Below are 23,843 nucleotides of genomic sequence, written 5' to 3' on the forward strand. Positions count from 1 at the left end.
AAACTTCGTTTGGAAGAATGTCCTCAGCCGCTCTAGCATCCCCCACATGCTCGTCATTGACAATGACAAACAGTTCGACGATGCAAGGTACAAAGAATGGTGTGCAAGCCTTGGAATAAAGCAGCAGTACACCTTGATCGGCTACCCCCAAACTAACGGCCTAGTCGAGGTCACCAACAAAACCATGCTAGAGGGATTGAGGACATGGTTGGATAAAGCCAAGGGTCTATGGGCCGATGAGCTATACAATATCCTTTGGGCCTACTAAATGACACCTTAGACCGCCACATGTGAGACTTGACATAAAGGACTGAGGCTGTCATCCTGGTAGAGATCGGCTAGCCGATGCTTCAGACTGAGGCGTACAATGAGGCTAAGAATGATAAAGAGTTAAGAAACAATATGGATTTATTGGAAGGCATCTAAGAGCAAAGTTAAGTCAGGGTTATGACCTATTAGCAAAGGGTTACTAGATACTACAACTCCCAGGTGAGAAAGCACCACTTCCAAGAAGGCAACCTCATCCACAAAAATGTCATGGTGCCTAAGCTCAGCATTGGAAAGCTTGGCCCTAGCTGGGAAGGGCCTTATAGAATCAAGCAAATGGTCAACCCTAGCACCTTTCGATTGGAGTACCTGAGTGGAAGACCGATACCTCATACTTGGAAGTTCGAGAACCTCCGAATGTACTACCAATGATGTAATCTCAAATATGAAAAGCTTATCAATGAAAAGTGCAAAGTTCCTCTCATCTCGGCTCAAATTTTAGTGTAGATGTTCTTTTTCCATTTCATTGCCAAGACTCCTCAACCACACGACTATCCATAGCACACAATCTACCAAGGTTATACACTTAGGCTGGACAATGACCAAGGCACACGACTCACGAATCTCAAAATGTCATATGCCTACTTAACTTTTAGCTAAGGCAAAGAATTGTTGGGACCTCTTCCACAGTGTTGGCCCGCGACATCAACCCACTAGCGAATACAAACTAAGACAAACAAACACACTAAATTATGCAACACTACTTTGCTAAGGCAAAGGCACTCTGTGACATCAGTTGGGCACCACTTGCTAGGCCTCATCTTCATGTGAGTCATTTCGCTAAATCCCTAAGGAAGGCTAAGCCAAGCAGGCAAAGGTGCTTGCCTCTCTTTCCTTTTCGCTAAGGAAAGGGGCCCTGAGTCCTTGGCGGCAGAGCTTGGCCTCGGCCTAACTACCTTGACAGGGAAGAAGAATAAGCCAGATGAGCTAAGGCAATCACCTCCCTTTCCCTTTCACTAAGGAAAGGGGCCCCGAGTCCTCAGCAGCAAAGCTCAGCCTCAACCTAACTTCTTTAAATTAAATTCCTAAGCAAGTGCCTAAGTAAGAGATTGTAAGTTTTTCTGCTACTTGTGACCTATCGAAGGGGGCATCGGTCCCTAGTACAAGAAAGAAAAAAAAAGAAGAAAGAACTGAAGGGATGAGAGATCCATCGTATGGATGCCCAAATCTTATGGAATAAGGTGGGTGAATTTCAAAAAAAATTCTCTCCCTTTCAACTAGGAATCGAATTCCCTATTTAGAAAATCATATTTTCAATGATCAATTTTAAACCATAGACTGAACCAGATTTGAACCAAAAAGAGTAGGAGGGAAGTATACCTGATACAGAGAAATATTATCTCTCAATGAAGGTGTTCACACCCAAGGAAGGATCCAAAGACTGCTCCCACTGAAGATGACATAGTGTAGGATGGAGCAGAATTAGCAGTGTTCTTCTCCAAGAACTCTGTCCTTCGCAAGAAACAGCAAGATGGCACGTGAGCACAACTTCCTATCAATTCTTTCTCAAAGAACTAATGACAAGATCGGATCTTGCTTTCTCCCACAGAGTTGGAGATCGAAATGGATGTCTGGTGGTTGTAGGAAGGAGGCGGCAAGAAAGATTTTCATAGGGATCGCAGAAATCTTTTTTTTTTTTTATTTTAGCTCTAAAGAGAATGTGAGTATCTATCTCTAAAGGCTGCCGCCCCCTCCTTCTTTTGTAATCTTAAAAGATCAGCTCCTAATCCAATTAGGAGCTGTTAATCCAAATCATATTTGGATCAGACATTCTTTTAGATGATTTGGATAAACCCTTATCTTATCTGCAGATTATATCAACCTTTTCCTAATCTCATTAGGAGGTTTCTAGATCTGAATCATATTCAGATATGGACTCTTTGAGTAGATAGGGTTAAGACCCTATCCTATCTGCTGATCCATCTCAGAATTCGCCCATATTTAACTTATTAAATTAGTCCAGCTCAAAACGGGCTTTAGAACCATTAGGCTTATGTGCTCACTTAGCCTTCCTAACTGCTGCCCAGTTGGGCTTCCTTGTATGGCGTGGGACCCAAGCATTAATCTACACATCAGCCACATGGGTTCGGTCTAGTCCTTGTATGGCGTGGGACCCAATCCAACAGCTAGTGCAGTATCATAATCGAGTTTAGGGGTCAGGTGTAACTTTCTAGTTTTTCCCATTAATCTCCAAGGTCTAAGGCAATACTGGAAATCTGGTCCAGTTCAGAAATTCAATTAATTCTACACTATATGTGCCTAGGGTCTCACCCTAATAGCTGAGACAGGCCAACCTAACCGACTTGGTGGCACAATAGTGTCAGCCTTATCAAGATAGGTCTCCCCAGACCGACCCACTAGCTGTGTACATTCTAAACTAACACGAGTCTCATTAAGTGTCCAGTTTAAGGGTATAACATAGAAACATACCAAGGGAACATGAATCAAATGTGCACTTTTATTCATTTACAATAAACTCATAAAGTACATCATTCTGATTGAAGCTAAGGGCATACAAAACTGTCCAACAGTAACAAGATAGGCAAAAACTCAATCTATTTTTCATTCATTTCCTTTGCACTGTATGCCACTATAATCTTTACAAAACTTGACCTCAGTTGGGGGAGAATAGACAAAAAAGAAACTCCTTGGAGAAGACCCTGGCCCCGCGTGAAGCATCTTTAGTCCTGAATGTCCATGTGCTCATCGGCTGCTTCAGGTTGCCTCGGTCGCCGGATTGTTCTTGAGTTGGACCCTAGCAGGTTGACGTTGAAATCCAGATGGAGTGCCAAAACTTGGGCCTTCGTGTCTTTGATGTACTCCAAGTACGAAGTGACACCGAATCAGGCCATCTCCTCTTTGTAGGCCCCGATGGTCTTCCACTCCTTGACAACCTTAGCCGAGGCCTCTTGAGCCTTCTCCGCATCTTGTAGCTTCTCCTCGGCCTCCTTCAAAGAGGCCTGGGCAACCCTTAATTGCTCCCTGTTGGCCGAGACCTCGACCTCCATCTCCTTCCGGCGATCACGCTTCTCATGTGTTGCTGCAATTGATGCCTCCTGACCTGCCTGCACCTCGGCTAGCTGACGGTTCAGTTGGTTGATCTCCTCCTAGGAGGTCCTTATCTATTGAAGGACCTCCACCTTTTCACACAGGCCAATGACAGTGGAAGATGTTTGTAAGGCACAAGCGATCGTCAATTGAGAAAGCAAAGTAAAGAAGAAAATTGGTCAAGTATAAAGAAAAGAAGCCTCACCTCGGCCAACCGATATAGCAAAGTGTCCCAAACCCCTTGGAGGGACACCTGGGACTAGGATTGCCTATCCCCTTCTGAAAGCATCCTGGTTACCAGGGCTCGGCCGACCCCCAGGGTGCTCAGAGTGTTGCCCTCCTAGACGCTCCATCTAGGGTGGAAGATTCTTCTTGCCGCCAACAGCATGTCGTCATAGCGATCAAAAGAGTGGGGCCCCGACTACCGCAAGCCCCTAGCGGTGCCCTTGGTTGGGCGCTCTTTCATTACCAATCTCTTCCCCCTCAGAGATTGGGGGGCCTCGATAGGTCTCTTGGGTATGGGCACCTTTCTCCTCTCAGCCTCAATGGGCGCCTTCACCCGAGGCGATTGCCTCCTTCAGGTTAGGCCTATCTGGTGGCCCCTCGCCCGAGCCCCTCTTGGTGGACTTGGCCATCTACATAATGTGCTCTTTGATTCCACTATCCATCTTTGCAACACATAAAGGGAAATGTCAGTACGAATGCAAAGAAAAGAAGGAAGATGATGTAGATAGCCGACAACAGGAGTGCCCATATCAAGGCGGATGAGGCTGAGACCAACCTACACCAAGGCTTTCTCCGCTACCAAGGGCTCGGCGCGAATCGTCCCCATCAGCCAAATTCGTGTCATCACGTCGGCTTCCTCATCATTATTATATGGCCTTATCTTCTCGACCAAGATATTTGACCTCCCCCAGTCAGATTTGAAGGGCCATCCCTTTGGACAAGACACGAAGAAATACTTCTTCCAATTGTGGATGGACAACAGGTTGTCCACTACTCTACCCGTCGGCCCTAGAAGTAAAATAAGTCGGCCCCAGCTAGATGCTTCCTTAAGGTGAACAATCATCAGAAGATGTTCATGGTGATGTATAGACCTCGGAGGCGAGCAATCACCAGCACGACTATGATCATCCTAATGGTGTTAGGAGCTAACTGACTAAGGGAGATGTTGTAGTAATTGAGGATCTTGGAGATGAGCTAAGGAATGGGGAATCGAAGGCCGAAGTGGAGGTAGTGCTTGTGCACACACACCTCCCTCTTTGTTAGGTGCCATAGCTTGTCACCGACGCTAGGGACTTTAATCCTATAGCCCCCAGGAATGTGGTACATTTTAGCAATAACCCTCACTTGCTCCTTGCTGAGTTCATTGTCTAGGTCGGAGTGCGGATAACGCATTAGTGTTACACCTCAGCCTTTGGCCTCAGCTAGCTCCTCGAGGGTTGGGTCCTCGACCTCCTCCTACTCCACAGCTTTGGGATGTGCTAAGGCATTCCTTATGACGTCTCCCCTCGACCTCATAGAGTCAGTACTTTCATAAGGAGATTCCCTACCCTGTTGGTTGCACTCAGTGCCTCTAGGGGAGGTCCTCTCCCTCAATACCTGGACTCTAGGTGCTCGAGGGAAGCTCTCAGATTCATTGCCGATGTCCTAGTTGTTGGATGAGGTGGAGCATGGAGTACTAGTGTTAGAGAGGTTAGGAAAGTCGTAGCACTCGGGACCAAAGTTTGAGTATGACATTGTTCTGGGAGTAGTTCTTTACCTAACAAGATGAGTTTGAGGAAGAAAACTAAGGAATTGGTTGGTTGGTGGCTGAGGTCTATGGAAGCACAAGTAGAAGCAAGAAAATGGTAGGAAGCTACCTCAACTAGCGACTCTATTTAAAGGAAAATGTATAGTTCAGATCGCTTCAATCCAATGGCTATAGAGTCGTCGACCTAGCAGCTCGAACCGATATGTGCCATGTGGCGTTGACCTCAGGAATGCAAAACGATGCCAAAGACATTAGCCAGTCCAACCAACGAACCCAAGTCAAAAGCAACCTAAGCTGGGCGACCCATCGCCCATCTCGCTCACGGTCACGTCCGATTGACATCAATGCCCATCTTGTGTACAAATCCACAACAACGCTCGTACAGAGCATGGCCGATGAACGTGGATGTCTCACACCCATGTTAGATATGGCCCCGTTCTCTCAACCCACTATGATCCTCCGAAGAGGTGAGAAGTCAACAAGGAAGTAGTAACCACTAGATGACCAAGTAGATCTCTCGACAGTCGAGGTCAACACTTCCATGCCACTGTATTGTGCTCTCATCGACCAGGCCAAGGCCCTCACCTGATGCACCATTCAATGCCTCCAGGAAGCATCATACTACTCTCTTTGGCCGAAGCTGAGGTCTCCATTCAACACACCACTCGACCTCGACCATTACAACCTTGAGAGTGGGGGGCAAATGATGTAGGGGCATATGGCAAAGTTGCAGATGGTGCCACATGGCATCGGCCAGATGAGATCCTGGTCATCCACCTCTAACTGCCTCCAACCACTCCATGGCAAGGTCAAGTATAAAAGGGGGTGCCCAGCTTCAAGGTAAGGCCATCTAGTCCACTCTTGCTCTCTAGCTTTCCTTCTCTTGAATGACATCATTTGAGCCCTCGTCTCAAGCCTGGTCCAATCCCTCTCAAGCACTTGACTAACTTGATCATTGGAATCTCCACCCTTGGATAACACCTGGGGCCTCTGATATATACTCTCTTCTTTTTGCTCTTAGGTTAGACACATCAGCTTTGGCAAGAAGCAAAATTACCAGCATGTTGCCCTCGGCCCCATCCTAAGCAGCAACAAAATCAAATAAATAAATAAATGGATTTTAATATATTGGTAAGACAAGAAGATAAGACAAATGAATAGATGATAAGAATTGCGATTAAATAAACGAGTTCAATTCAACACATTGCCAATAGGCCATTGGTGTTATGTGCAAGATTGTGGCGTACAGGTCGGCAAACCTTCCACTTGAGTGGAGCCGTCGAGGCATGTGGAAATCGGAATCTTTGAAAGTGATCAGTGACTCAGTGTTACCTTCGTAGCAGCGACTCAGTGTGACTCGCTATGATTGGAAACGTCACTCGGCTCCCATGGAACGGGAACTGAGCCAAGTCAAACTTACCATTTTGCATTTTTCAAATAAATAAAACTCAACAGTTTCTTGGTTGCTTGCTTTTCTCTATAAAGTTAAATCTTTGGCTTCACAGAAGCCAGCTGATTTGAGTTATGATTTCATATGAGGTGAGTCAATTTCGAGTCATGAGTTGACTGGCATATTGGCATTTACTACTAATAAGGCAAAGTTTTATGAACAGGTTTCTTATGCATTCTCAGATCACCCAGTTAGAGCCTGTTTGGTTTGCAAGAATAGAGGTTTAGAATTGGAATAGGCCATTCCGAATTTAATTGTTTGATTGACGGAATTGAAATTCTATTTCCATTGCTAGTGGTTGCCCCAATATGTAAGAATTAAATCCCATTCCAATTAATTTTAATTTTCATTCCAATTCTTATTTGAATCAAACAGACTGTGGAAATACACCATTTCAATTTCAATTTTGAAAATTTTTAATTTTGATTCCAGTTCTGACTATAAACCAAACTTCTAAATGAGTTGAGTTGAGTCTGAAGATGAAAAAAACTTTAATGTGTCTTCTTAACTCAGCTGCAAACAAATAGTAAAATACTATGTACAGCGGATAACTTTTCCACGGCAACTAGACAATGTGGGGCCTGAATAGCAATTAGAGACATGACTACTTACAGAAATGTGGCCACGTGGCATTGTCTCTTATGTAGAAAGTGGCATGGGCCCATCTTGATTGGAAGGGCCATAGAAATTAGATGGGCCATGGGCATAGTGGAGGCTCCAAATTATGGGAAAATTATTAGTTAATAGAATTGAATTAAGTCATAACCCTAATAAGCCAAGAAAATTTTAATTTTGAAGAATCTCTTAATGCGTTGAATATTCTCAACCCTCAACCATTCCTGCTTAATTATTAAAATACTAAGCTGAAAAAGATGATCGAATCAGCCTTTCCCTCTATATATCACCCCACACAACCATCCACAAGGAATTCCATTTCCATTTCCATCAAGTGATCTCAAGGCAAACTCTTGAGTCCCCAACATGTTTCCTTCTTCCTCCTCAGCTGATCCTTCACAATTGATCCAAATTGTTCCAAGATATGTTCACTCAAGAAGATTGCTTCTACACAATTCTCATTACCGGTCACTGGGCAAGGCGCCGCCGGTGGCTGGCACGGCAAACGTCCTTGACTCATCAGACTCATCAGACCCGTACACCACCGGAAGTAGCTTGGATGCCAATGTAATAATGATCCTTTCAGTTCTTTTGTGTGCCTTGATTTGTGCACTGGGGCTAAATTCCATCATTAGGTGTGCATTGAGGTGGTCTAGCCGAGTCACCTCCAACACAACGAGCCAGAAGTTGGCCAACACTGGAGTCAAGAGGAAAGCCCTCAAGGCTTTCCCCACTCTAACTTACTCAGCTGGGTTAGAGCTACCTGGCTTGGACTCGGCATGTGCTATATGCCTATCAGAGTTCTGTCCAGGGGAACGAGTCAGGATCCTACCCAAATGCAAGCATGGGTTTCACATCCAATGTATTGATAAATGGCTGAGTTCACACTCGTCATGCCCAACCTGTAGGCACTGCCTGATTGAAACGTGTCAGAAAATTGTTGGTTGCAGCAGCCAAGCTAGCTCATCTGAGACGACGATGACAACGTCGCCGGCACCGGTATTCGCCGGAGGGATTGTCCCACTAGAACGTGAAGATTTTTTACGTGGTCATCAGGGTATTTGTTAGTTGGTGCACTTTCAGCAGTAGACCTTAGTTTTTTAAAGACCTTCTGAACTTTGGGGCTACATGGTGGGGACCCCAGTATCTTAGTCACCAGAGAAAAAGAGTGTGTACTAGTTGTAACTTGTACAATCTGAGAATGTGTGATTCCTTATGTCTGCTTCTTTCTTCCTTACTATACTCTTCAACAAATGGGGTTGGAGCAGGAAAAGAATCAACCGAGGAAGCAAAAACGAAGAAATATGGTTTTTTTTTCTTATCCAATGAAGGAAAAAATGAATGGAAGATGAGAGGGAAACCACTCAGAGCTTCAAATCAGTTGTACTAAAAAGTGGTATTTGTTACCTAGTAGTCACGTTGAGATTACTTTGAGCTGGTTGCTTCTAATCAATTTCTTCTGATTTAAAGTGGGAGCCAGAAATTATTTTAAGTGTGATAATTTAGTCTTAATTTGGTATTTTCAAATATATGTTTTTATGTATCAGCCAAAAAGAACGGTTGGCAATTTGATGTATGATATAATATGATGGATCAGAAATGGCCATTGTTTATAATGGTAAAATCTTAGGCTGACAAGCGTTGCAATGGTGGGATTTTTATGATATCATGGATCAATAGAAACCAAAGTTCTCTATGCATTCTCTTTTTGGTTTATACATGGTTCAAAGTATCAGTACCACTGTTTTCAAAATTGGACCGGACTTAACCGTCCGATCAGAAAAACCAGGTTTGATCGGTTCCTTTTTTCTTCAAATCTGCTTTTTTTCTTAAAATCATTGATTTCGGTTAATAAACCGTTGAACCGGTTGATTAATCGTTCGAACCATTTTGACCGTTTTCCAATTTTTTAATTTTTTTGTCAGAATGGGCTGGCTGTTTGGATCGAACAATCGGACCGTTCAAACCAGTAATCGGACCCCTGACCGATTCGGTCACCGGTTCGATTTTAAAAACCATGATCAGTACACCCCGATATGCCAGATTGGGTGTATAAGTTGTTTTGATCGCACTCTTTACTTTAGTTAGTTTTTTTTTTCAAAAATTGGTCAGGGGGTGGTCTAAGGCTTGCCTAACCCCTGAAAATGGTGGGTCAAAACCCCAAAAACCCATAGTTAACGTATCAATGACCTAACCATATAATATGTATCAGTCGATACACTACAAATTTTTTATCTTTAGAATTATGTAAGAATTGTTCTCACATATCCAAACTTAAAAGTGGACCTTAGAAGCATTAAATTCATCACAATCAAATCTATAGAAACATTGGTGATGCAACGCGATCTGAACACTCCTATCTTGTGAAAACCTAGCTTCTATCTGGTGATGAACGGTACCTGAGAAGAAGAGGGAGGTGAAAAATTCCTGGGGAGCTCGTCCGACGATAACACTCCGATGCTTAAGTTAGAACTCTGAGAGAACTGTAGAGAATGCAAAGAGAGAGCTAAGAGTGCAGATGGCACAAGTTCAGTACCTTTGCTCCTTGGGGATCGGGGTCATTTTATATTGGAGTTCTGTCAAATCAGGCGTAACCATTTCCGCCACAGCCGTTACTACCAGAGCTGAGGTGGCAGGTGTAGGCAGTCGTTGTAGGGTATGGACCTGTCAGGCGTGCCACATTTTTCAGAAATGGCAGGCACGATGCCGCCTGACAGGGGACGTGGGTGCAGCCTCCAGATTCGACAGGTACTGTTGTCAGGTAGATCTTTCTTGCAGGTTTCCGATCTACTTTGCACCGAGCTACCTTACACCGAGGTGTTGGGGGTGCACCGAGACGCTTATGCTTGAAGCGGGCCTTAGGCAAGTATGGACAGGAGTGTTAATGGTGCGGACCCAAAGTAGAAACACTTCGGGATACTTAGCCGTAGGTTGGGGTGTTCCCTTCTTAGGAAGAGCTCGGGGCTCAATGGGAGGAGCTCAGGTCCCCTCGCTGGGGGGGAGCTCGGTTCGCTCCACCCTTGGAGAGAATTCGGGGTGAACTGGATGTTATTTCCTGACAATCGTCCACCGAGCTGTCTGGCCGGGCTCCAGTGAGTTCATTACGCCGAGTTATGGCCAACCTGTCACGCTGAGTTGTAACTTATGCCAGGTCATGTCCACGTGTCCCCATGCTACGAGGTCGGGTCAAGTCACCCTCCATCAATTGGCAAACTCAAACTTAGTAATGAAGTGGAGTTCATCAAGGGTCTTCCACATGGCAAGAGGGTGTAGGCCCAAAAGGGTCCCACATTTTCCTTTATTCATCCTTTACTTACGTGGCAAATTTCAACCTAAAGCCCCTTGCCACTTGGCCAAACAAGTTCTTTTCTAGCACTTGGGTCTTTACTATAAGAGCTGAGCTAGATTTGGACAATTCCAGTTTCTTTACTCTTGAGCTCTTTCTATGAACTCTCGTATCCACAAGCTGGATTAATATTTTGACATGGAATTCATGGCTTCAGAAACCTTATCTTACAGGTCCAATTAAATATAGTAGAGAGAAGAACGCGTCTCGGAAGTAGATGACAAGCAGAGGGATTTAAGGTTAAAAATACATCTCTATGTACTCACAGCTCATTCAGACCTCCATAGGACTTGACACTTGAGATGGTCATCAGATTACTGTACCCAAGAAACAAAAAGTGTGAAATCTTGTACTAATTCCGTGTACCTTAATAACTCTTTTGAGTATATAATCAGAAAAGCATTACCAACTTCAACAACTCACCAATCCCCATGCTCTCTTCTCTTGATCAGTGTGCATGATAACTCATAAAAAAAACACTCAACTCTAGTCAAGTTTCATAGTCAGCAACCCGACAATATCACTACCCTTTAACTTTGCTGCGAGATGAGGTATGGCAATAGCAAAACCCTTGGATTCCTCCAATGGTCAAGCCTAATTGTGCTGTAACAAGTTGTAGATTTTGATGTAAGCTCTACCTGACTCAAGTTGAAACGATTCCCACAACAGAGATTGGAAGACTGTAGAGTGGATCATATAATAAGATTGGATAGCAGAATCCTTCGAAAATGATCCAAGCAAGTAACAGAATCCTTGGTAGGAGGATTCTGTCTCATGGGTTTTGCTCGGTTAATGATAATGCATTCATACTTCTTTCTTGCAAGTATATTAAAATGACTATATTAAAATAATAATGCATTCATACTTCTTTCTTGCAAGTATATTAAAATGACTATACACTTATTCATGTACCCGGGATTTAAGAATAATAATAATTAAGGTTTAAAGTATCGATACGTATCAGCCCGTATCGACTGATACGTATCGTTCTAGAATTCCACTGATACGCCCCTATAATGGGTGTATCAGGGGTCTGACCGGTTCAGGGGATGGAGGAAACCTAAGCTGGCCCCCTGAACCAGTTTCAAAAAAATATATAAAAAATAGTACCGATTCACTGATACACCCATATATCGAGCGTATCAATATTTTGAACCTTAAAAATAATATATTTAACAACTGGGCTTCATCTCGTATCTAATAAAGGGATAAATTTATGGGCCATGGCCCACCTTGTATTCCCTTCGTCAAGGTCTAAAATGACGTAGATCTAAAGTTGGGAATCAGAGTGGTGGTACTTTGAGGGCTGTTCAGCATTATAAGAGACATTATTTTAGGCTTTTTAGCTTTTCTTTTCGGTGCTTCGTTTGTTTTTAAGGTAAATTATAGATACGCACCTTATACTTTGTGGGTATTGGCTGATAGGTACTCTGAACTTTCAAATGCAGTAGTTGAGTACTCTAAATTCCCATAAATTGACATCCCAACTCAACTGTTAGTATCCTATCAGTTATATGTGAAGTTACATGCGACTCTAAAACATTCCAAAACCCCCAAACTGCTCTTCTTTCTAAGTGTTTGTAATAAGCCTAATGATTAATAATAATAATAATAAAACATTAACCCATAACGTTTGATTGTACACCATACCATAACATGGGTTAACGGTATTGGACCAGGGTGTCTATTTCTAGAAATTTGGGGTACTTAAGTATCACATTTAAAAGTTCAAGGTACCTATCTGTAATTGAACCTTTATTTTTAAATTAAAAATGATAAAATTGAAATAAAGGGAAAAAAGTTGATTTCAAGGAGATATTTGATAATTCAATGAGAGATTCTTTTCTTGATAGGCATTTTGATTAATAAAGAGGTGTTGTTATTCCGACTTCTGTTTGATAAAAAATTCAACTCCACACTTTTTATGAAATTATTTTAATCAAAAGTGTCATTAAACAATATAATTTATTAAATAATAAAAAATAACTAAAATTCTAATATAGATATCATATGACTATAGTTTACATGAACTAGATTTGATTAATGAGAAATATCAAACGAATATTGAACTTTGCTTATTGCAAGTGTATATGTAACTTTATGTTCTCCAATTGAGGGAGAAGAGAAATGCCGCAGTCATGGCTAAAGAGATGAACTCCCTTATTTTGGGCTACTACAAATCAGTATTTTATTATTATTTTTATCATAGATAGCTCTCTAATGACTAATAAGTCAACTCTCAGCTACCTAACAATTATCTATGTACTAATAAAAACTGAATAAAAAAGCCACAAGCACACTCAAGTTAAAGTTGATTAATCAAATGGTTAAAGTCACAAGTTGCGGCTCTAATCTAATCCATTCATACTTTCCTGGATAATTAAAATAGGCTGGGGTGCTAGACTAAACCATATACACCCATAGATTGGTCTGGCCGCATAACTTGAAACCAGTTTCATCTTTCAAGGGGTAGAACCAGAGGTGGGTCGTACTCCCATCTATGAGATTTGGATCAGATCAGCTTGGACAGATCAATATAGAACTAGATTAACCTGACTTTATTGCATTATGATAGATAAGTACAACTTAAGCTGATTTTTGGGAATGATCCAACGGCAACCCTTGCAATATGGACACGTGGTTAGAAATGGCAACAGGGCAGGGCGGGGACGGAGAGCCTCTCCCCATCCCTGTCCCCGCTAACAGGACAGGGTTATTTTCATCCCCATCCCCACAAGGATCTCCATTCTCCAAGATTTTTTATAATATTAACTATTTTATTTTTATTTAAAAATAAATAAAAATAAAATAATTAAAATTTACAATTCTATTATATATACATTTATAATGTATGCATACTTATATACATATATATTAGTGGGGATCCCACGGGGTAGGGAGTGCTCTCCCCGTCCCCACCCTATCCTCACTAATGGGGATGAAAATTTCCCCATCCCCATCCCCATGGAAGGAAAATCATCCCCATCTCTGCTCCATTCGGGGCATATCCCCATGGGAATCGGGAAAATGAGGAAAATTGTCATCCATACAACCTACTCATGGTAACCCTACAAATACAAACACTTCCACTAGTGACACCCGTAGCCCAACACGATTTCGAGCCAGCTTGACCCGATGGTCCATGGGTCATGCCACAGGTTGACACAATTGTATGGGCCAATGGGCTGTGTCGGGATTGGGGTTTCAGGTCAATGGGCTGGGCCAACACAGCCCGCACTATCATGCCATGCCGTCTGTGGCCCACGGGCTGGCATGGTTCGACCTGACATGGCCCATATATATTTTATATATTTATATATAATATTATATAATTTATAATTATATAATAATATATAGTATATAATATATTAATAAAATAAATATTTTTTCAAATTTATTATACTATTTTATTTAATTATTATATATATAAACAATTGTATACATCAAAAATCATATAAAATTAAAATTTTAAGTTTTTTTTAATTTTGGCATGGTGCACAGCTCGACCCATGAACCAGCCCAGCCCGACTCAGGCTCATGCGGGCTCAAGCCGTTGGCCATATTAAGCCAAACCCCTAAAATATCCCAAGGGTGTAAGGCACGGCCAAGAACGGCCCCACAGGCCACACGCAGGCCATACCGTGCTGGCCAGCATAGCCCGTTTTACACCTCTAGACTCTAGTCCAGGGGCTTTTTATAAGGAATATGATTTGTGAGGAACTCTTCGATATATCTGCAGACAAAGTGAGACCCAACACCTCTAGACAAAGTTCAAAATATCACTACTTATTAGTAAGTATCCATTGATACGTATCAATTTTTAAAGCCATCGATACCCTAAATACAGGGAGTTTGGACATCTGGCCACTATTGAAGGACAACATCCTATTAAAAAACTCTGCGCATTGTTCATTTGAATCGTACAACAAACATATTTGGAACCTTGGTGAAACCCAATGTTTGGGAAGTGTACAATGTACAAATACAAATACGCAGTGCAAATACAAGGTTTTGTCCTGTACATAATGTCTGAAAATCACATTTTTGATCTGCCTATCTCAGCAAATGTGCCTCTGTCATCTAATGGACGGAGGGAACGTTTTCTACCTTGGTTTATACAAGAAAGCTCTCCAATCTCCATTGTGCTTTCCAGCTCAATCAAGATTTCTCTGATTTTAGACCTCTCAGCAATTTGGAAACCGTAGAGACAATGGGAAGAGCAACCCCCCAAGCTACCCCAATGGGGGAGTATGAACATGGTTAATGACTCAATGGCAAGCACAGTTGGTTTGATCTGAATCCAAGGCATGCATGTCCCCATGATATAATTCTACAATTAAAGATTGCGTCATAAAGTATAAACAGCCCAATCCCATAATCCCATTGAGCACAGACTCTCTTGGACCACAATGCAATGGCTAATTGCTGTCATGATCACTTGGAACTTTAGCTACTACATTATTTGTTAGCATATCATTAACCCCCCATATTTATAGCTCTCAAGTTTCAACATTAACAAAAAACCAAAGTGAATTAAATCAAATTAGAATCCTCTTTTATTTTGTCCATCTTGGAATCTTCATTGTTCACCCAAAAATAACTTGTGGCTTTCAACATTATCAGAAAACCAACATCAACTAAGTGCACTTCAGAACCCTCTTTTATTTCTCTAACTTGAAATCTTCACTGTTCAAAAAATGTCATGATTGATCGGTTGGTGAGGACTAGCACCATGCGAGTATGGCTAGTTTTGAGTACAAAAGAAATTAAAATGTTGGGAAGTAATGAAACAGTAGATGAGAATAAGGTGCTCATAAAACTCCACTTCTCAGTTACTTGAGTTTCGCAAATAGCTTTGATGCAACCTGTTTTTCGAAAAAGCAGTTTTAGAAGAAAAGCCAGACTAGGATATTACTAAACCAACCATGTCAACAACAAAGACTTACACATTTGTCAACACATGACCAATAGTCGAAGTATTGTCCTGTGCAGTGTTTATGACCAGTTTCATCTCCTTGAATCCTCTTAACACATGCCTGTAATAATAGACACAATTTCAGTATGACAACAATTGATGGATACCTCCATTAATAGGACTTTTATTTATATAGAAGTAGGTATACAACCATGAAAAATAGAGATATTTAAAAAAGAAAAAAACATGACAACGTCGCATGCCTATATTATACCATTAATCTATGCTAACAGGTGGCTATGATTAAGACTAAGAAAGACAGAAAGTGGATGTCATAAGTGTTACTAAATGTCTCAAACCATAGATGGTGTGCCCAATATTTTATTTAAGTCATAACTCATGACACTAAAAAATATTGAAATACTACAAGCATTTATTACTATAAAGCAACTAAGTATATATGTTTGGCATCGATGCTGCAGTTGCAGCAGAAGTGTGGCTTGAAGGGTGTCTTTATTTTTGTTTGGAATCGTTGCTGCCAGGTAGGACGTTTACTGGATCAACAGTAACTTTTTCTGTTTGGTACCATTGTTCCAGGAAACGTTTTCAACACTGGTACTCATTATCCAGTGCCGCATCACTGCCCTGTTGGCAGCAACAAGCTGCAGCTCCAGGGAATGCCAATTTTGGTATTACTCCAAGCCATGGCTTCCTGATTTCTGAGGCATGGCTTGGAGCACCGTTTTTTTTGGAAAATCGGTTCCAAAAAAATTCTAGTTTCCTGGAGCACCATTTTTTCCGATGTGGCGCTGATGTGGCACCATTGCTCCAGCAAACGGCAACGATGCCAAACAGCTCCTAAAGCAAATTAAAGATACGAAGTGGGCCAGGTTGAAGCAAAGTCCAAGTGTCCAACTGATCCAACCCTAATCTGGTCAGTTGACTTGGGTCAAGGTTCTTTTGTATCCTAGCCTCCTAGGTCCCAAAGGGCAGCTAGCAACAAGTGATGTGTCCAATTAGTTTTTTCCTTTTGCTTTTGGACAAAATATGCCCTCGAACTCGATTAAGTATATCGAAGATGTAACAGTAAAAGGTAAGAACATTTTTGCCAATTTTGTGCCCTTCATGTGTCCAAATAGAGATAGGGAAATGCCTTTTTTCAGATCATTCTAACAGGATATTAGCAAGGTGAAATAGCAGATTTTGAGATAGACTGGTAAGACTAGAAATGATAGAAATAGAAACAAATATATTCATTGGAATGAAGGGTAGTTCCAATCTTTGACAATGAAATTAAGCTCAAGTCAGAGCAACACCTCACATCTCACAACACAGTATTTGATCTATCTAGCAGGAGCAAACACCTTTTGGTTGTTAGATTAGTCATTTGTCAAAATTGTTAAAAAAAATCATAAACTGTAGCATCCAAGGTCCTGGAAGGTATATTAAATTATCAATTCATGTCATATATGATATTAACAAACCCTGTGGCTACTCCACTAGAAAAGTTCATAATACAAATGCTGTATTAATGGTGCTGGAAACCTGAAGACCTTTTGAAATGGTATGCCGTAAGCAATCAATGTATTCCCAAAATTGAATTAGGAGAATCTCAAACTCCGAACATAGGCAACTCATCCAATCATAATATAAAAATAGCGAGCAATTTGGGATGATTGGGAAGAGTTAGGGACAATACAAGCCCCCTGAAAATGGATCAACAGGCCAACCCATACCAGCCCATTTTAAACCCGACTACAACTCAAATTTGCTCCAGCCTAGTTGGTGCGGGCTAGCTCTGCACTTGTGCTCATTTTTTGGCTTCTCAATGTGAGTACAGAGAAAACAAAGCATAATTACAGCTTCAGGTTTGGCTGAGATGGGCCCAGCTTGGGTTGGGCTAACCAAGGTCACAGTCCAAGCCCAACCACATCTGGTACCAGACCAGACATCAAGGCCCAGGTTCACCCCACAGCCCTAAAACTCCAGCCCAAACCCAAGCACCCTAGGTTTGGCCTGGGCCAGCCCAGGCCATAATTGGAGTCTGTGAGGGTGCACACCCAACTGCACACTCTCGTACACCACACCACATCACACTGCACAACTTCACATATCACTCCACCACATCATTTGCACATGCCGTGGGCCCCAAGCCCACCACACCAACATTAACTCATGATGTTCAACCATGATCGAATGGAGACAATGCAGCTGATCACCTTCTGCATACTTCCCAACCCGTGATAGATATTGAGCCTTGGTGTTCTTGATCATCTCAACCATACACCCTTTTAGTACCTCTTTGGTGGATGACCCTAAACTCATTTCATTTGCGGGTGTGAACCATGGAGGGTCCTCATGTTTGGAACATTTGAAGATCAAATGAACTAGAAGTACCTGATATTCAAGTAAAGATTTCACGCACTTTGGCTTGCAAGATTCCTCAAGATACTTTTTCTGATCAATAAGTTCCTCATCTGCCCTGAATTGGAAAAAGAGAAATTAACAACAAATAGTCAGTAAAAGCTTAGGATAAGAAAAAAAAAGGTTTAACTGATAAAAACATGATAAATCAAAATGACTAGAATGCAGACAAAGGGAAACCAGATGAAAAAGCAGGAAGTCTACCACCAAAATCACTGTTATCATCATCTGCCTAATTCCACATATAAGGGGCGATGATGCATTATTCTGCTCCTCAATTAAATTATGCCTAAGGGAAATATATTCTTATAAAAAAAGAGCCAATAAATATTTCCCCCATACACAAACTCAAGACCATTTTGGTCTCTTCCTTTACCTTTTTAGAACCTTAAGCTTGAATACAAACACTCCTTACAAATAACTTCATTAGCTTCATTTCACAACTAGATACTAGACCATCTAGATATACCCTCTCTTACCTTGTTGCCAAATGATGCTACCCCTATTTCCCATGAATATGCTCATTCCTGATTTAATCCATACCACTCATCCCAGTTTTGTCAAACTAAATCAGATTGAACAGTAAAAACTGGTGAACCGGTGAGAAGTGAGCTCCCCTTGTCCCAGATTTTACAGGCCGAAGGATTGAATGACCAGTTAAACTGTTAAAACCCTCACCAGTGAGCTTTCTGGTTTTATATCCAGTCTGGTACTAACAACATTGATTCATCCATCTGAATACTCTAGTGTTCCCAGATTATGAATGTCTTGTATACCTGATTGCCCAACATTCTTCTCCAAAACATGGCCATTCATATAACTACCCTATAAAATTTTCTTCAGACTGAAAATAGTATGTATCAATTGCATAATATCCACTCAGCTCTAACACCTAGACAACATACGCCTCTTCATGGACATTACTCTAAGATATTGGAAATGATTGACTTGAGATATCTCTTAGCACCTCAATCTTAATTATACCTTCTTCACAGTTCATATTCACTAAATTGCACTTCACATATTATTGTCCCAATTAGCATATGTGGAACCTGAGAATCTCAAGCATCTACCCCATGTTGTTGTTGGTGACTTGGTGCATCCTTTTTCCTTGTATTGTACCCAAAACAAAAAAGCATTAGACAGATATAAACAGTAGCACTAGATTGTGAAATTCCTCTGTGGAGAAAAAAATCAACAAATTATATTTCCACAAAACAAGTAGACAGACCAGAAGACAGGAAGAAGGAAAAATGCTCATGTATTTCTAAGCATTGCATGTTTTGTTCAGTTCATCCACCATTTGACAGAACCCCTCTTTCAGCTAGCATTATGCATCCTCATTCTTCTTAATAGTTAATACAAGACACCAGCCATCAAAAAGAGAAGAAAAACAAGAACTCCCCCTTCCTCCTCTTCCTCCCCTTCAAGAGGACTATGCCTCCTTGTGCCCGGAAGGCTTATGCCTCTTGCATTCTGAAATCTGAACTATGCCTCGCGTCTCCAGGTAAATGGTATGCCTCCCATCATGCCTCCACATTTTAAAACAATGCTTTATGGTGCATACTATTTATGGACCAAAATATGGATTCTATTTTCCATTGATGACTTTCAGTAAGTGAGAAAGAGGATTATCTAACAGAATTGACTCGTGTTTTTTTTTTTCGATCAATAGAATTGACTCTTGTGTTGAAGAAGTTCCAATTTTGAAGAAATAATGTTTAAATCAATAACATAGATATAAATAGCTATTTACTCCAGACAATTAATATAGAAGTTAATAATACAAAACATAACATAGAGGTAAGGATGCTAACTAGAACTTAGAACAGTAATCATATTAAGTACTTGATGACCCATTATGAGCTAATAAAATGTCAGACAAGAGTCAAAAGACCATGTATATCAAGATAATAAAGATTCATTAATCCCTACCAATTGAAAATTTATTTATTAAATTTGGAGAAGCCTAATTGGGCAACTTATCTCTTAACTCCATGACAAGATGTGATCATTTCTCTAACTGGGCAATAATGAGTTTAGGAATAGGTAGACCACATCATGCCATTTCCTTAATTCTCTGTTAGTTCCTTAAAAATGTGATGAACCTAAAGCCATGGATTCAAACCCAAACCACAAACTAGTCAACAATGCATATGATTGTAGTGTACCATGAAAGAAGATAACGATAGAACAATGAAATTCTAAATGTCAGAAAATAGCACCATCCCCATCAATTCTGAATTACCAAGAAATAGCTCAGAATTAAGGTAAAGGTGTCAGATAATTCAATGAATATACAACACAATGTACAAATAACAGATATGTGCAGCCAAAAAAAAGTAAAAACTCAGGGATAATGCACATTACAAGCATCTGTGTAAGTAAAGCATTAAAAATTAGAAATAAAACCCAGTTACCCACATGATGAATGATATTAGATGAGCAACAACTCAATGAAACAGGTCTGTCGGTTTTGCCTGCACAAAGAAAGGAAAAGAGATGAAAACTTACACATCAGAATAGTCAACCATCAGATACATCAAATCCAAAACAAATATTTGCACCCAGGAATATATCTGGTTGTAACCTTTACTGAGTAATCAATATGCTCATTATTACATACTTTGATATAGAAGTATGCATGACATATAAGCAAAGTCATAACAAAAATAGAAAACAAGACTAGTCTTAAAGTGTTCACAGTTCACTCCTTGTATCCTTAACAGTGTCAAATCCCAGTGATTTCCGACATGAAGTGGATCAAAACTAAGAAATAAATGCACAAACAACTCAGTGGAATAGTACCATTGCTCTTGCTTTTTTGTTATTATCACAATGATAATGTATGGAGTCATTTATTTGCTCTGTTTGGGAAAAAATGGGTTGCACCACAGAATATTATGGAATTGTTCTCACAAGACATCTTGGGGTGCTGCACAAAATGAATGAAACTATCATGGCACTGTACATAGTTTTCAAGGCACCAAGGCGAGGCTAGGCGATGGGGGCGCGTTGTCGCCAAGTCACCTAGGCATCTCCTAGGCGCTAGGCGATGGATTTTTTTGAAGTAAAAGCATGCATCCTAGGGTAGTTCCCTAGGTTCCATACTCATATTTCCTTAATAAATATCCATAATTTTCATAAGAAAAGTATAAACTTTATGTTAAAGTATAGAAAATCAATATATATATATATATATATATTTTGATCAATAATAGAAAATCAATATATTCATGAGAAGAAAAAGAAGAAAGAAAAGAAAATTCAAAAAATATAGGGGCTGAACCCCTATTTCTGTTATAGAAAAAGAAGAAAAGAAAAGATGGAAGAAGAAGAAGAAGAAATTAGTAATATACACACACAAAATTAGTAAAGAAAAGAAGAAAATGTGTTGATTGGACAACATTCTAAGTTCTTCCTTACTTATTGGTTCAGGTTTTGAAGTCTTTGAGGGTTCAATACAGCATTTAGCAATGTTTGTGTTGATTAAACCCTAATAAATAAGAAAATAATAAAAAGAAATTATATAAAAGTTTTTTATAACATGCTATAGAAAACTGCTTGGCGATTAGGCGAGCCTCCAAGGGCACCTTGTCGCCTAGGCATTGCCTTGACAACTATGGCACTGTACAAGGGTTGCAGTAATATGGAACATTTGGGGAAAGATAAATGTAAGGGTGTTTGAAAACAAAGAACAAGATGCGGGAGGCTTAACAGAATTAATCAAAGTAGGGACTTCTCACTGGATTTTAACTTGTGAAAAGTTCCATGGTGTAAAGACGGATGATCTATTAAGAAGCTGGGAGCTTGGGACATCATTGCCAATGTGTCAAGCAGAAAACACGGAGGTTAATAGTTGGCAGCCCCTTGAGACAGGCAGATTGAAGCTTAATTTTGACAGTTCTTGCTTAGACAATCCTGGTGAGTCTGGTATGGGAGGGGTGGTAAGGGATGATAGAGGGCATCACTATGATAGCTTCCCAAGTGCTGTGGGTTATAAAAACTCTTAGAGAGCAGAGATGAAAACTGTAATTCAAGGCACAAAGTTGTTGGCATAGCAGAGTTGCAGGAATGTTCTAATTGAAGGGGATTGCCAAGTTGTTATCTCTTGGCTTAATGCTGAAGAGAAACCACAATGAATGTTTAGAGCTTTGGTTAGGGAAACCAAATCCATTGAAAGTAATTGAATTGCTCATTCAGATGGATCCCTGGATCAGCTAACACCCAGGCTGATAGCTTAGCTAGAGCAGGACTGCAGGAGTGACGGCACAAGAATGTATGTGGGGAATGCCAAGGCCTGGGGTGCAACTGTAAATTGAAAGTTTTATTTTTATGCATTTGTGTATGGTCAGCTTAAAGCTTAAGCTGTTTATATGTATTACCCCTGCTGTCGAGCCTGGACGTGCATGGGTGTTTCTTTTAAGGCAGATAATATAATGCCACTGTAAGAAGTTATGACGGTGACAATGGGCTTATAGGCTTATGGTAATGATGGTGAAAATGATAATGCCAATAACAATGGCAACGAGAAGCCATATACTTCATTATGAACTGATTCAGAAGGTTCATGATTATGCACAAATGAAAGTTATCATCAAATTATGACGTACTAATGAGCTACTATCGATTTATTATGTGATAATGAGCTACCATCAAAATGCAGACACACAAGCGAGAAATAATCTCAAGTGATTTCAGGACTAACGTTTGATAGGTAACCCGTGTATCCACTGACTCACAATCCGTCAATAATACCAACAAAAATAAAGCAAAACAGTTCCTTCTAAAAAGTTCCCACAATCTAATTACTAATTTCTCTAACTATGCTATCCTCTCCCAATCCATATCAAGCTTTGATGGCGTTTTCTTCACTGATGTTGACACGCTAACTCTCCTCCCAGACCCAAAGGTTGCATCATGAATAATCAGATAAGAAATGAAAATCCAAGCAAGAAAATCTAAACGATTTAACAGAGATTGAGCCACAGAAATGGGAAAATAAAAACTATACTGATTTCAAAACCCTTTTTTGCAGATCGAAAGAGAAAAGAACAGAGATATTTGGTCGTATGAGCTTTGACCCAATTACAAGAAAAAATTGCAGGGAATTTTCTGAGTGAATTAATGGAAAAATGGGAAAATGAAGAAGAAAAACTATCACCTTTTGATCCGAAGCTTGATACCGGCCGTTTGTGGGCTTCAGATTTGCAGGACTCCGACTACTAGAAACGCGAGAGTATTAAGGGTGCGTTTCCTCACCTTGGACGCTAATGACGTAGGGTAGTGATGGTTTGGCATACTCCTTAAAAGGGCTGGAACCGTTGGATTGGAACTTTTCAATCAGGAGCTAATTAGAATGCATTTTGACTTCGCCCACCAAGCTTTCAGTCATTCCGTACCAATTCTTTTGAGGCGGAAGAGGACGGTTCATTTTCCTGATTTATCCAGCGGTTCAACCCCTAAATTAGGGATGGGTTTGTAAATTCAAGATCTTACCTTTCTATCTAAGTATCTAGATGTCCCTCCCTCACCCTATCCTCCTTGCATTCGAGGGTGAAGTGGGTTAGTTTGGCAAGTTGAGTTTATAACTCGCATCTAAAGCTCCGTTTGGTTCACCGGAATAGGGGTTTGGAATCGAAATCGAAATGAGTTATTTCAGTTCTAACTGTTTAATTGAACGGAATTGGAATCCCATTCCCATTCCTATTAAAATGTATTCTTCGTTTGAGAGAATGGTTATTTCCTGTCTCTCCCTTAGAAATAAAATCTCATTTTGCTGATTCCAATTTCTTTTCGCATTTCTATTTAAATCAAACATACTATAAGAATAGACCATTATAATTTCAGAGAATTTTGATTCTAATTCTGATTTGGATTCCGATTCTGGCTATAAACTAAATGATCCTAATTTCTTATTATTTCTTATTATATATAAGCAATAAGTAATTAAATAATATGAATA

The 23,843-nt window shown here is 40.5% G+C and overlaps 1 protein-coding gene and 1 pseudogene across 1 annotated transcript; one reads left to right on the forward strand and one right to left on the reverse strand.

Moving 5' to 3' along the window:
* The first annotated feature begins 7,559 nt into the window (after positions 1-7,559).
* On the forward strand, positions 7,560-8,261 carry LOC148876236 (RING-H2 finger protein ATL78 pseudogene; annotated as a pseudogene).
* A 6,811-nt stretch (positions 8,262-15,072) lies between these two features.
* Positions 15,073-23,195, reverse strand: LOC148876237 (cytochrome b-c1 complex subunit 6-1, mitochondrial). The gene is made up of 5 exons (XM_088951004.1): positions 23,043-23,195; positions 20,303-20,358; positions 17,852-17,936; positions 15,486-15,575; positions 15,073-15,404 (listed from the first exon to the last, which is right to left on the reverse strand). Coding segments are annotated over exons 2-5 (210 nt in total). The 5' UTR covers positions 20,305-20,358; positions 23,043-23,195; the 3' UTR covers positions 15,073-15,371.
* Positions 23,196-23,843: the final 648 nt, after the last annotated feature.

Source organism: Nelumbo lutea, chromosome 1, assembly GCF_056320005.1.
Source record: "Nelumbo lutea isolate HS-2025 chromosome 1, American lotus-T2T, whole genome shotgun sequence".
Lineage (NCBI taxonomy): Eukaryota > Viridiplantae > Streptophyta > Magnoliopsida > Proteales > Nelumbonaceae > Nelumbo > Nelumbo lutea.

What these genes read in the sequence shown, in the direction of transcription:
- LOC148876237 (XM_088951004.1), bottom strand. An exon ending in AATCTTTACTTGAATATCAG is followed by an intron (nt 15,576 to 17,851) that starts GTACTTCTAGTT and finishes CTATTATTACAG; the next exon opens with GCATGTGTTAAGAGGATTCA. An exon ending in GGTCATGTGTTGACAAATGT is followed by an intron (nt 15,405 to 15,485) that starts GTAAGTCTTTGT and finishes TTCGAAAAACAG; the next exon opens with GTTGCATCAAAGCTATTTGC.